At 44.2% G+C, this 13,841-nt stretch overlaps 1 protein-coding gene across 1 annotated transcript; it reads left to right on the top strand.

Annotated features, from left to right (window-relative positions):
* Positions 1-4,498: 4,498 nt before the first annotated feature.
* Positions 4,499-10,276, top strand: NDUFS5 (NADH:ubiquinone oxidoreductase subunit S5). Its single transcript, XM_004704947.2, has 3 exons — positions 4,499-4,604; positions 6,165-6,396; positions 10,057-10,276. The coding sequence occupies exons 2-3, from the start codon at positions 6,181-6,183 to the stop codon at positions 10,159-10,161; spliced, it is 321 nt and encodes a 106-aa protein (XP_004705004.1). The 5' UTR covers positions 4,499-4,604; positions 6,165-6,180; the 3' UTR covers positions 10,162-10,276.
* The last annotated feature ends 3,565 nt before the right edge of the window (positions 10,277-13,841 follow it).

Genomic DNA, 13,841 nt, shown 5'->3' with positions numbered 1-13,841 from the left:
GATGATCCCCTCAGGACCAGTGGTGAGAGTGGCCATACCCAGAGGGTGGAGGGACTGTGGGGTGGAAAGGGGGAACCGATTATAAAGATCTACATATAACCTCCCTGGGGAATGGACAACAGAAAAATGGGTGGACAGTGCAAGATATGAAAATAATTTATAAATTATCAAGGATTCACAAGGGAGGGGGGAAATGAGCTGATGCCAGGGCCTTAAGTGGAGAGCAAATGTTTTGAGAATGATGAGGGCAATGAATGTACAAATGTGCTTTACACATTGATGTGTGTCTGGATTGTGATAAGAGTTGTATGAGCCCCTAATAAAATGATTTTTTAAAAAGAAAATACTTCCTGTATATCAGATATTTACATTATGATTCATAAGAACAGTAGCAAAATTACAGTTATGAAGTAGCAACAAAAATAATTTTGTGGTTGGGGGTCAACAGAACATGAGGAAGTGTATTAAAGGGAAGGTTGAGAACCACTGGTCTATCAGAAGACATGTTAAACTGACATTCAGTATCATTCAGCAAGCGTTAGGGGTGTATTGCGTGTTCTTTCCTTGTGGAGGACAGAAAGTTGAGGTTTTTAAGCTCTGTGCATTACCCCTATTATGACTCCTCTAGTGGCCGGCAGGCACTTGACATAAATAGGACGGGACTCGAGGGGAAAAAATGGAATTGAAAGGTCGCAGAACTTTTCCATGACTTTTTGAAGTTCCTCGCCATGAGTCTAATAGACCTTGTTTCGATTGCTGTGTTCTATGGGTGGACAAGGAGAAGGGTGTTTCCTAAGAAAAGCTACTCAGCCTTCCTAGCAGTTTCCCTCCAGGTAGTTTAAGTACCCTGATCTGTGCTCAGAAATGCTGACTCCCTAATAAAGTTATATTGATCTATACAACCAGACTCATGTGCTTATTTGTGATGAGAAATACATGTCATGTGCAATAGATGGCCCCAGTGCCTTTCTTTCCTGTAATCATATCATTTGGGAAACTTAAAGCGGCAGTTCCACTACGAATGCTGGTAGGCGCCCAGGAGTCATCTCTGACTCCACAACCCAGTGTACAATAGAACAAAGTAACCGCGCCACCCTGCCCCAACCTCAATTGTTAGGCCATGGTTGTAACCATGTGTCAATGCCACTTGCCGAGGGCCTTTCTCTTTTTCTCGGACCTTTTGCTTTACCAGACATACTGCCCTTTTCCAGGGACTGCCCTCTCCTGATAACTGTCAGACGAGGGGAGGTAATTCTGGGGATGGAGTGTTTATCCACATCCAGTCACCCCCATGGAAGCCAGGTACTGGCCTCCGCCTGGCTCTTGTTTCCCCAGTTCCGCTGGCTTCAGGGCTTGTTTCAGCTTTTCAACTGGATGATTCCCTCCCCACTTAAGCGGCCGTGGCCATTCTGGTTTCCATTATATTCCAAGCATGGTAGCCATTGCTTTCTGTCCGAGGCTTTGGGTTATTTGCTTAGTCGGGACTCCTACAGCTCCCACCTGACTCTGGTAGGTAACATGCTAGGTCCACAGGCTACCTACCCCAGGTGTGTGTTCAAACATGTGGCGGTAAGGTCAGGGAACAGACCTGAGCAAAGTCCCCAGCGTGCTACATCGTAGACGACCTATCTGTAGCAGGGTATTGCCACAAGCTGCTGATGAAGAGCTGCGTGAACATGAGGAAATCCCATACGTCAAGGACATAAATCCTGTGAGGGGGACCCTCCAGACGGAGCCCCAGCTCACGAAATAGCTGAGGCAAGTTTTCAGAGGGAGGGGAAGCTGGAACTTGGGGCTATCCTTGTCTAAGCTTTAAAGGTGGGGTACAAGGCTATATTCGAGAACAGGTAACCCCGACCTCCGAGTCGTGTCCCGCCAGGTCTCAGCCTCGGTTCCCCAAATAGGAACGGGAAGAAAGCAGCCGGAGGCTCCGGCTCGCGGGCTAAGTGTGGTGCGGAGCCGAAGGAAGGTTGAGGAGCAGCGAGGCGCCACTAATTCCAAAGAAAGGAGCCGCTGTGGTAGAGAAGCCAGGGAATCCCGGCAGGAGCCACAGTTGCCATGGCAACCGTTCGAGCTCCGTTCCGGAGGTGGGTTTCTGGGAGTTGTAGTTTTCCAGCATTTTCGGGAAAGAACGACTTCATCCCGAAATGCGTGCCCACTCAGGGTCACACGTGGTAGGGGCATGTACATCGTCCGGTGGAAAGGACTGGAGCATCCCTGGTTAAAAATAATCTGTAACAGAGTTCCGCAGAGCTGGTGGGGCTTCAAGCAGTGCCGGCTACCACCAACCAGTCACGCCACTCCCGGCCACGATAATGGGAGGAAAACGCCACTCTGAGGTCGCTCTGAATCTATGGCCCAGAGGTATTCTGTAAACTTTGAACCGAAACTATCCCCAGAGGTCACCGCTGAGCTAAGTAACAGATTGGCACACGAAATAAAGGAAATTATCTGTGAGTGTGGCGCTCTATTTAAAAGGCATCTATGTCAAAGAACTAACAATCCACCTAGCAGATGGCATGATCCTACATAGAAAATCCCAGATTTTCTTCGAAGAAGTTACTGGGCCTCATAGAAGCAGTCAGTAAAGTGGCAGGGGATACGATCAGCATTCTGTGTCAATAAAACCTAAAAAAAAAAAAAAAAGCGTGGGACAAAAGTAACTCAAATGACTTATTATGTGAGGCAAGTAGTCCAACACTGAACCCATGTGCCACCTGGACTTCTTTGTGACCAGAGATCACCAACTGCCAATTCCACAATCTTCCAGTATTCTGCTGGACATTCAGGATTTATTTCATCAGGAAATACTTGCTAAATTGGATAAGGAAGAATAGATATACAGTACTCGAAAGAAACCTGATGGCCAGGGAGCTGTGGGACCTTAGGAATTCTCTCAGAAGTGGGAGATTTCTGTAACTCGAGGATGGTGAACCAGTATTTGGAGTAAAAGCTGTACAAAAAGTCCTGAGGTAAATAAAGCAGGATTAGGCATGCACAAATGGGGGGGAGGGGGAACTGAGGGGCGGGACGGAGTCATCCAGGGGAAAGAAATCAAAAGGCAAAGAGACTGGTGTCCTAAAGTGCGAGTAAACTCTTGGCTAGAGCATGAGATGATTTTAGACGAAGCTGGAAAGTTTGGAGGCTGGATTTCGCTAAACGTTTTTTAAGTCACATACCACTTAAAGGGGGGGGGGGGGAAGAATCAGTCCAAGCCCCAAATAAGTATTTATTTACAAGTCACATGAATAATTGCACTAATGTTAGAAAGTGTCCATAAGCACCTTATAAAAATGTACACACAAAAAGAAATCAAAGTTTGAGAAAAATATGTAGTCTAGTATTTTCTTCCCACAGCCAGATGGTTCATATCACACACAGCCTGTGGTATCCGTGCACACCAAATCTTTTGCACAAGACCTCTTTTAAGTGTTAAAAAGCAAGGATGTCACTTTGAGTACTAAGGTATGCCTGACCCAAGCTATAGTATTTTCTTTCTTTTTTTTCTTGCCATGGTATTTTCAATCGCCTCATATGCATGTGAAAGTTGGACATTGAATAAGGAAGACCAAAGAAAAATCAATGAATTTGAAATATGGTGCTAACTAAGAATATTGAAAACACCATGGACTGCCAAAGGAACAAACGTCTGTCTTGGAAGAAGTACAGCCAGAATGTTCCTTAGAGGCAGGGAAGGAGAGACTTCATGTCACATAATCCGGACATGTTATTAAAAGAGACCAGTTCTTGGAGAAAGACATCATGCTTGCTAAAGTGGAGGGGCAGGACAAAGAGGGAGCCCCTCGACGAGATGCAACAATAGACTGGAACCTAAGAACAATTGTGAGGATGGTGGGGTACACGGAGGTGTTTCCTTCCGCCCAGTCGGAACCGACTAGACGGTATCTAACAACACTATAGTCAAAGGAGGTTCCAGACTCCAGGCTCTAGAGGAGGGGCATTGGCTTAGTCCCTTGAACGTGACAGAGGCATCAAATCATTGCGAAGTCTTACAATCCTTTCCATATGCTAGCCCTTCACTCGGTGCTTTACATGCAACTCACTCCTGGTCTGACTGTTAGCCTCAATGATCTAAGAAGGAAATGCGCATTGTGAAGTTAAAAACATCTTTCCAGGGTCACATAGAGGTGGCGATACCAGAACTTGAACCCACCCAGTCTAGTTACACAGGTCAAGTGCTCAGCCATTTACTGAAAGGCCAGAGGGAGCTGGTGGAGTGGTGGGGGAAGAGAAAAAAGCCAGAAGTTCTAGAGCATTTTGATCAATTCCCGGCCTCTTGGAGCTATCGCGAGAGTACTAGGCACAGTGGGCGGAGGGACCGGGAAGGAGCTAGCAGTAGTCGACAGAAGCTCCATCCATCCGGAACGGCTCCGGAGGTCAGCTCAGACTGCTGCGCAGGCGCAAGCGCAGGTCAACAAGTTTGGTTTCCATGGTTGCCAGGGCGAGACGGCACGAAGGGAAGGTCGGCTCTCGACGTCGCGCGGCGAGTGTCGCGCTGCAGGCGTCCTTTGCGGCAGGCACTCTAGTCCCTAACGCCGGATCCGGAGCGGCCTGCGAGGAGACAAGGACATCTCGGCTGGAAGGTATGCGCTGCGTCGGTCTGCGCGGCCATTTAGGCCCAGAGGCTTCCTTCCTAGATGTATGGAACACATTTCCCTTGGCTTGCTGCGTGGCCTGTACTTCCAAGCTTGACCTCTCTGGACTGTTGTCAGCCTTCGCAGCCTCTTCGCCCCACACCCAACGTCACCCTAACCTACCCTGCCAGTTTCAAGTGCATTTTACTCTGCGGGACTAATACCTCAACTTTCTATTTCGTTTCGGTTTTATCTTTTTTTTTTTTAATTGTGAATTAGGTGGAGGCTTACTTATCAGATCACCGGTTTGCATTCACCATTTAAAATAATTTAGCAAACCGGCTAACTGACCCTTTGTTAACCTGAAACCCACGCTCCCGGACTCCGCATGATTTCAGTCTCGCCAACCTGTTCAGGTCGTTTCCTCCTTCTCTGTCGCGTCTGGTTCTCCTGAAAGTCCCCCAAATATACACCGTACCTCCGACCATAACTCGTGCTGTTGCCATGATCTGGACTACTCTGCCCCCTTACCTTCCCCTGGTAAACTCCCAGTCCAGCAAAAAGGTGTTCTCTGGTCTCCCTGGCCCACTGGGTGCACCATCCCCGAAGCTCTTAACCTCCGCATGCCCTTCCATTGGACTCGCCATTCCCACTGCGTTCTTTCCGCTACTCCAGTGCATGGAACACAATAAATGACTGGAAGTATGGGTGGAAGAATGACAAGATTTAAAAATGTGTACATTTACCGACCATACACCCCTATATCGATCCTGCTTTGTGCTTCCTTCCATCATCTTACATATCTTTGTCATGGGCCTGCTACCAAGCATGATATCCTTTTCCTGGGACTAGTCTCTCCTGACAAGATGCGCAAAGTACTTGAGACAAAGTCTCACCATCCTCGAGTCTAAGTAGCGTTCTGACTGTACATCCTTTTAAGACTGATAGATTTGTTCTTCAGGCAGTCTGTGGTACTTTTAATATTCTTCACTAATACCATAATTCTAATTTATTAGAATTTTCTAGACTTCCTTATTCAGTGTCTGAACTTTTGGAGCATATGAGGTGATTGAAAATACCATGGCTTGAGTCAGGCATACCTTGGTCCTCAAAGCTATATCCTTGCTCTTTAACACTTGTGCAGCTGATTGGCCCAATGCAATACGTTGTCTGATTTCTTGACTGCTGCTTCTAGGAGCATTGATTAGATTCAAACAAGGTGAAATCCTTGACAACTTCAATTTTTCTCTTTATCCTGATATTGTCTATTATTCAGTTGTGAGGGTTTTAGGTTTTTTTAACAAATGAATGGGCAATCCATACTGAAGGCTGTAGTCTTTCTGTTTTATATTTTGCATCATTGTTCAGTTTTCTTGGTTTTGTTTGTTTCTTGTTCTTAACAAGAACAAGCACAGGAATTGCTTGAGCCATACATTAAAAGAACCTGTTTGGAGAGAAAAAAATTGAGGAAGTGCTATCAAATGAATTTTCAGATGGCTATTTAACCATAATGAACAATTTTGAAAATTCTCACTTGTTTGTATTTTGTGGCATCGTTTCTTCTTTTAGACCTTCCACTGCAGCCATGCCTTTCTTGGATGTGCAGAAAAGGATGAACCTTGATCTAGACCGCTCGATGACAATCCAGAGTGCTGCCCAGCCCTATAGGAATCCAGCTCGGTGCCATTCCTTTGAAAAAGAATGGATCGAGTGTGCCCATGGAATCGGTAGTATCCGGGCAAAGAAGGAATGCAAGATAGAGTATGATGATTTTCAAGAATGCTTGCTTCGTCAGAAAACGGTGAGGAAGTGACAGCGGTGGGAGCTGAACTGCTCTCCTTTTTCTTTGAGGCCACTCTTGACTGTTTTATGGGTTGTTGGACAGTGGCTTGCCAAGTGTGAATTGGCAAAATGTTGGGGTAAAATACCTTCTCTTCAATAACATGGCAAGGAGAGTCAGTGCCTTCAGATTGGGAAGGGTACTTATTCCTCTGTGTTCTCCCTCATCCTCCCTTCCTCCCATGTTTTCCTCAGTGTGCCATCCTGCTGTAGCCATCAGGTTAAAACAGACAAACTCACTTCCATTTCTGGCTCAGAGCAGCTCTATAGGACAGAGTCGAAGTGCCCTTTGGATTTCCAAGGTTAAGCGATTAGTGGGTGCAAACTGCTGACCTTGTGGCTAGCAGCCCAACTTGTAGTCCACTCTGCCACCAAGGCTGCCAGCCTTCGGGTTAGAAATTGCCTGTGCATAGAGTCCCAGTGTGCAGCAGCCTATAAAACAATATTTGTCCACGAAAATATCTTGGTGACAATATCTCAAATTCATCACACCCTCTGTAAGGAAGTAGTTAAAACTCTGTGTATCTACTACAATTTATGTAACAATTGTTTATGTCTTTTTTTAAAAAATCATTTTATTGGGGACTTCTACAGCTCTTTATAACAATCATACATCCATTGTACCAAGCACATTTGTACATATGCTCCCATCATCCTTTTCAAAACAGCTTTCCTCTACCTGAGCCCTTGGTATCTCCTTCTCCTTTTTTTCCTCCTGGTGTTCATTTCTATGGGGAGATGGAGGTGCTATTGAGCTTGTGTTAGGTGAATCTGGCCAAAGATGCAGAGAGAAGATGGATGTTCACAGCGTGACAGCTCTCTGCTAGTGTTGAGTTAGAAGTATAGCATACATGGTCTTACTGCTCATTACAGCAAAACCTCTAAATGGGCATGGCTGTCATTTTGCATATTTCTTTGCTCCAGAGAAAACAAATAGAAATAATTTTATTAGTCCCCAGGTCTTGGGGTTTGGGAAGACAGTTTAGATTTTCAGTTAAAAAAAAAATTTTTTTTTGCTGTTCCTTTTCAGTTAAATTTATAACATCATTTTCTGTAGCAAAATTTGCAAATGTCGTCTCAACATGTGCTGTACAATAAGCACTTTGAATAGTTTAAAGCCAGACCTGAAGGAATGAGAGAATGAAGGAATGCTGATCATTAAGCAAGTGATATTTTAGTATTACTGAGGACCCCACAGATGGATAACCTTCCAACTATTTTGTTCACACACGTCTTCTGTTCTTGTGGCTTCCAGTTAGTTATCACTCAGACGCACTTGACCCTCCTTTTGGAAGAAGAAGCAGGCTGATGAGGTGAAAGGAACACTGCATTAGGAGCAGAAGCCGGGTTGTTGTTTTTTAATGACTTTATTAGAGGCTCATACAACTCTTATCACAATCCATACATCAATTGTGTAAAGCACATTTGTACATTTATCGCCCTCATCATTCTCAGATATATTTGCTCTCTACGTAAGCTCCTGGCATTAGCTCCTCATTTTTCCCCCTCCCTCCCCATTGCCCCCAGGAACCAGGTTTTAATGCAGGATTTGCTGCCACTAGATTTGTAGCTTTGGGCCAATTACTGTTCCTTCTTGGTCTTAGTTTCCTGATCTTGAAAAATTAAAAAAGTTGCTCTGAGATCTCATCCAGTAAATTTATAGAGAGACAAAAATCTCTTGATAGAGGTCATCCCCATGGACCTGATACCTCCCCTAGAGGAAAAACACTAGTGAATCAGGGATTCTAAATGTAATACTCTTAGATGTAGTTCACTGAACTCGTCAGGAATATAGTCCAACATCGTTAAGATCTATCAGTGTTCTTTTATTTCTCACAACAGTCCGTGAGATGAGTTGGTATTATTTTCCACGTAAACAATTAAAAACTCAAGGCAAAGAAAAGGTTACGGACTCTGAGACCAAATAGCTAGTAAGTAGTGGAGCTGAGATTCGAACCTGGCAAGGCTGGCTACAGAGCCATCGCTTTTGTCCACGGTATTCAGTGGTTATTAGTGCTAGCTTGAGAAAGACATGCCTTCTGGTGTTGTCATAGCTCCAACTATGATTGTTCCTCTGTTGGGAGACTCTTTAATAAGAAAATATTAATGTATTCATTAAAATAGCTAACATGTGCACATCAATATTTAGGACTCCTGTGGGGAGTGGGCGGTTTCTCCTAGGATTACATTCTAACCAATTCTGTAAGAGCAGTAGACGATTAACTGAATTTATAACTCGTGCCTTTATGAAAAGTTAATGACTACAAGATTACTGTATATACTCAAGTATAAGCCAACCCGAACATCTGCCGAGGCACCTAATTTTACTACAAAAACTGCATTAAAAATGTGCTGAAAAACTTGGCTTATACTCGAGTATATATGGTATTTATTAATTGGGATTCATAAATATATCAAATCATCCCATAGTTCAATCACATCAACAGAATTGTACATTTATTACCATAATTAGTTTCCAAATGAAAAAATTATTTATTAAATAATGATTATGTCAGGAAGTTTTGTAGACACTGGAGATACAGCTTGCAGTAAACAGAGTAAGAAAAGTCCCCTTGCTTTGTGGCGTTTGTGGTCCATTAGGAAGGAGTGAGAGCCCAGAGCAGACCGGTACCGAACAAGGGCGGTACAGAGAGGAAGCAGATGTGTGCAGCAGTAAGGCGGGGCTGTCGCCAGGAGGGGATAGAAAGTGCTGGGGTTAGGAGCTGAGGGGACACTGTTTTATCCAGAGTGGTCGGAGAGCTCAGGGCTGGGAGATTGTTGAGCAGAAATTTAAAGGACGTGAGACACATCTGTAAATATGAGAAAAGAATGTTCCAAGCTGAGAACACAGCAAGTGCAAATTGTTCCCTGAGCTGGAGCAGGGAGAGTTAAGGCAAGGATATTGGGAGACAGAGTCAGGGAGATAGCCAAGTGGGCCAGTCTAAGGATTCTGCTTTTTCTCTCAAGTGGCCTGAGAAGCCCGGGGTGGGTTTTGAGCAAGGTTAGTCATGATTGTTTCAGAGAATCTAGGGATCTTTTTTATTTTGACCCACCATGTGCAGTATGACTGACTTGTTGGGAAGCCAAGGCTTGCCTGACCAATTAGCTGAGCCCATCCCAGGCCTTCACTTCAGTGTGGTGAAAAGAGCCCTCGTGCAGCTCCTCCCGCTTCACGTATACCTAGTAAACAATGACACGTCCTCACAGAGACCAGGAGTGTACAAGCTGTGTCGTGATCGTAGCTTTTATTATCTCGCTTTTTTTCTTTTTAATTTTAATATGCACACGTATGCCTTGCAGTTTTGTTTTGGTTTTGTTTGTTTTTTAATCTCTGTTTTGTTTTTTTTTATTACTGTGTGACTATCTATATTCCTGTATGTGGTCAGAACACTTTAGATAGTAGCTTTCCAAAAGGTACTGTATTTGTATATAGTTTCACTCATTAAAAGCCCAGGAGGTGATTTCAAGGTAGTTCCTTAAAGGTGGGTTTCATCTCAGAGATGCTTTAGGCCATAAAGCCATCTATAGTTTAACAATAAAGCCGAAGTCTAGCGTCATTTTCCTATCCCCTCCTTTTTGGTGGCTAATGATCCAAAGCTCAAATGCTTTTCTCCTTTGGCAGGTGAAACGCCTGTCTGCCATCATAAAGCAGCGGGATAAGCTGATGAAGGAAGGGAAGTACACACCTCCACCTCACCACTTGGGCCAGGAGGAGCCCCGGCCCTGAGCCAGGCAGCTGCTGGGGACTCCAGCCTCGTTCTTGTGTTCATCCTTGTCCACTGGGAAGGGGTTTGTTGAAAGTTTCATGAAAGTGTCCAGAAATAAAGGATTATTCTATCCTAGTTGCTTCTCTTGGATCATACTTTGCTATAATGAGATTACTATAATTTTCTTTTTAAGTTTGGAAAAATGTTTCTGTGTATGTCTAAAACATTTAGCATCTAAAACTAAATTTTGATAAATGATTACTATGTATAAAAAACAACAACAAAAAACACACTCTCATTGGATCAGTTCTCACACATACGAAGCACTTTAAATCTGTTAACTCAGTCACAAAGTTGCAGTGTTTTATCTTTCTGGTGTCCATAAGCCCAGGCTAGGGCTGGGAAAGGGGGTAAGTGGGGAGGATGATTGTAAGTTCTGACAGGTCTAAATTTAAGACTAAGAAAATGCCTGATCCAGCTATCTTAATTTTTAAGAAGCAAATTGTTTTATAAGCTACTATCTTTTGACATCACATACATATTAGTACAGGTAAGTGGCATGTTTGAAACATGTATGAAAAGCCCATAGCCTAAAAGGAACCTTACAAAAACTAGATGATCTGGCAACATTTCAAGTCATTAATGTCAGTTGTGGGGCTTGAGTATAAGGTTCCTGTGTGTCCTAGCCTTAAAATGGAGAGGTCAAGTTACAGGGCAAATTTGCCATCAAGCAGCGGTTTCTTAAATCTGTGTATTAATCACAGGGGAGCAGCGATCTGGAGGCCTTCTGCAGCACCAGTGTGGTGGCCCTGCCATTTTACTGTGTTCTGTCTAGGAGTTTCTCCGAGGTTTTAAAGGCCAATGTGTATACTTAGTGTATGTGTCAAGGCGGGTTCCGTAGAGAAGCTAAACCAGTGACACGTGTATGTCTATGTGTATAGAAAGGCCTGTATCAAGAGATGGCGCACACAGTTGTAGAAGTAGGTAAGTACAGTCTGATTTAAGTTCATAGGTCAGATGTAAAGTGGAGCCGCCTTTTGTGCCTGCGGAAGCTGATGAGCGAGACGTAGGGTGGCAGGAGGGCCACAGACTGCCGGATGCAGAGGTAAAGGAATTTGAGGTCGGCTGCATGAATCTAAGGTCAGCAGGCCACTGAGGGCTCCTGGGGTCCACAGTCGACACAACGAAACCAGCAGAGCAGACCCAGGATCCAGATCCAGTAGGTCAGAGGGCTCTGCTCAGCTCAGGCTCTTGCTCTCATACAATGGCCACACCCCCAAGATGGTGCCATCGGGCTGCAACCTTCCCCCAGGTATGTCTACTGACAAACGAGCCATCAAGTATACCCATTTATGGGAAAATTCTAAGCTAGAGAGAGAATGTAAATCAAGGGTCGAAATACTCTAATGGCCTGTCACTCAAAGCGCCCACCACCATAGGAAGACAAGGTACTCTGGTGGTGTGATGCTAAAGTGCTCAGCTGCCAACAAAGGTTGGCAGTTCGAACACACTCAGCATCTCTGCAAAAAAAGACATGGCGATCTGCTATCAAAATGTTTACGTTCGAAATGATGTTGGGCAGTCCAGCTGTGTCACGGGGTGGTTATGAGTCAGAATCGACTCAAGGGCACCCAGTAACCACAAGAAGAGACCCACAAAAATATCTGCAGCAGATGAATTGAGAAGTGTTCAGTTCAACAGATGAGCTACTGGAAGTCCCTCAGGCTAGATTCCTTTGTTGTATAAGCCAGTTTGGGTTGGATTTTCAGTTGCTTGTTATGAAAAGAGGCCCAAGTGAATTAGAAATACATCAGAACTGGCTCATATAATATCTTAGAAAATTGAAGTTTAAAAAGGTAAAGTAACTTGGTACCAGAGATGTAAGTGCTCGTGTGTGTATGCTTTAAACCCTAGATGAAACATTTTACACAGGATTCATAAAAAGCAGTGTATGCAGCACAGGATTGATTAATTGGATTACATGGGGGCGGGGAATCACACCTTTCATGATTTTAAATTAAGCACTTTTCCCTTATTCAGTTCGCATATGAGCACAATTAAGTGTTCTGGAATTCCTATTTTCATAGTTATCAATAGTTTGTTACGATCCACACAGTGGAATGTCTTGGCATAGTTATTAAAGAGCAAGTCAACATCTTTCTGGTAGTCTCTGCTCTCAGCCAAGATCTCTCTGACACCAGCAGTGCTATCCCTTGTTCCATGTCCTCTTCTGAATCCAGCCTGAACCTCTGGAAGTTCCCTGTCAACGGACTTCTGCAGCCATTGTTGGAGGATCTTCAGCAAAACTTTACTGGCATATTAGTGGTACTGTTGTAGAATTTGAGCATTCTGTTGGGTCACATTTCTTTGGAATTGGGCACAAATAGGTATCTCTTCCAGTCATTTAGCCAGGTAGTTCGTTGTCTTCCAAATTTCCTAGCATAGACAAGCGACTCCTGGTGCTTCATCAGTTTGTTGGAGCATTTCTATTGGTGTTCCATCAATTCCCAATGAACTATGGTCAATTAAGATAGAACTTCTGGCCATGGTCCCTTATTTGGTATTACGGTTTGGGACTTTACATGTATGGTTCAACAACAATGAGTTCAAGCATAAGAACAACTGGAAGGAAGGTGCAGGACCCGGCAGTGTTTCCTTCTGTTGTGCATAAGGTTAAGGTGACCAGATTTAAAGCCGGACACCATTGACCGGGGTGGGGAGATGGGGATTCTTGATTGAAAATTTGGTCTATATGGACCAAATAGACCGTTCCCTAGCTTGTGTATTCTTTCCAAAAATTGGGACTGTCCCGCCAAAAGCAGGACGTCTGGTCACCTTAGTAAGGTCACTGTGGGTTGGAACCAAGGCCATGGCCCCTTGGTACCATTTTGAAGGGCAATCTACTATGCTAATAGACAGGAATGAGGAGTGGGGCATTGAGACCTGACCTTGATGGAGGGCACGGGCAGAGACACACCCTTTGTTTACAGGGCCACACCCTTTATTTCCTTACAATACCTTTAAGACCTTTAGTAGAGGTTGTGAACTGAGCTACACCCTTTGTTTCTTAGGGGCCATCTTTGATTTTACCTTAGTAGAGGGTGTAATTTAAGATACCAATTTTGGAGGGGCATAAAATGGTGGTTTCTAACCCATGTCAACTCACCTTGAAAGCCAAACCTCTATTTTGCTGTCTCAGCTTGGCAGTAGCAAGAAGATCCACGGTCGCTTTTAGACATTTTTGCCTTCTGGCTCTGCTCCCTATATTGGGGTTGCCTCTGGCTGACCCCCAGTTTTGGACTAAACAGCACCCACCACCATGAGAGACATTTTGCAAATTTTGCAGTGAGTCCCAAATGCAGGAATATGAGGGAATATACTCAAGGGGGAGGCAGGGATGGAGCAAAGTACTATCTTGGAAGAGCTGGGTAGTGGGACATCTTCAATCTCCAGCTTCTTGGAATTAGTCCGGTATTAATTCGTACAATAGAAGTTAGTACACCTGCAGCTTTGCTTTTGGCTAATGCCTCAATGGAGCTTGGACTTCTTCCACCACAAGTACGTCCTTGATCTTATGCTACCTCTTGAGATGGTTGAATATTGACTAGTTCTTTTTGGTACAGTGACTGTATTCTTTCCATCATCTTGTGATGCTGCCTGCATTGTTCAATATTTTGCCCATAGACTCTTTCAGTATTGC

This window comes from Echinops telfairi, unplaced genomic scaffold (genome assembly GCF_000313985.2).
Source record: "Echinops telfairi isolate 266 unplaced genomic scaffold, ASM31398v2 ScPeMD7_7457;HRSCAF=8495, whole genome shotgun sequence".
NCBI lineage: Eukaryota > Metazoa > Chordata > Mammalia > Afrosoricida > Tenrecidae > Echinops > Echinops telfairi.
Note: the sequence above shows the minus strand (reverse complement) of the source record. Positions and strands in the feature narration are given on the sequence as shown.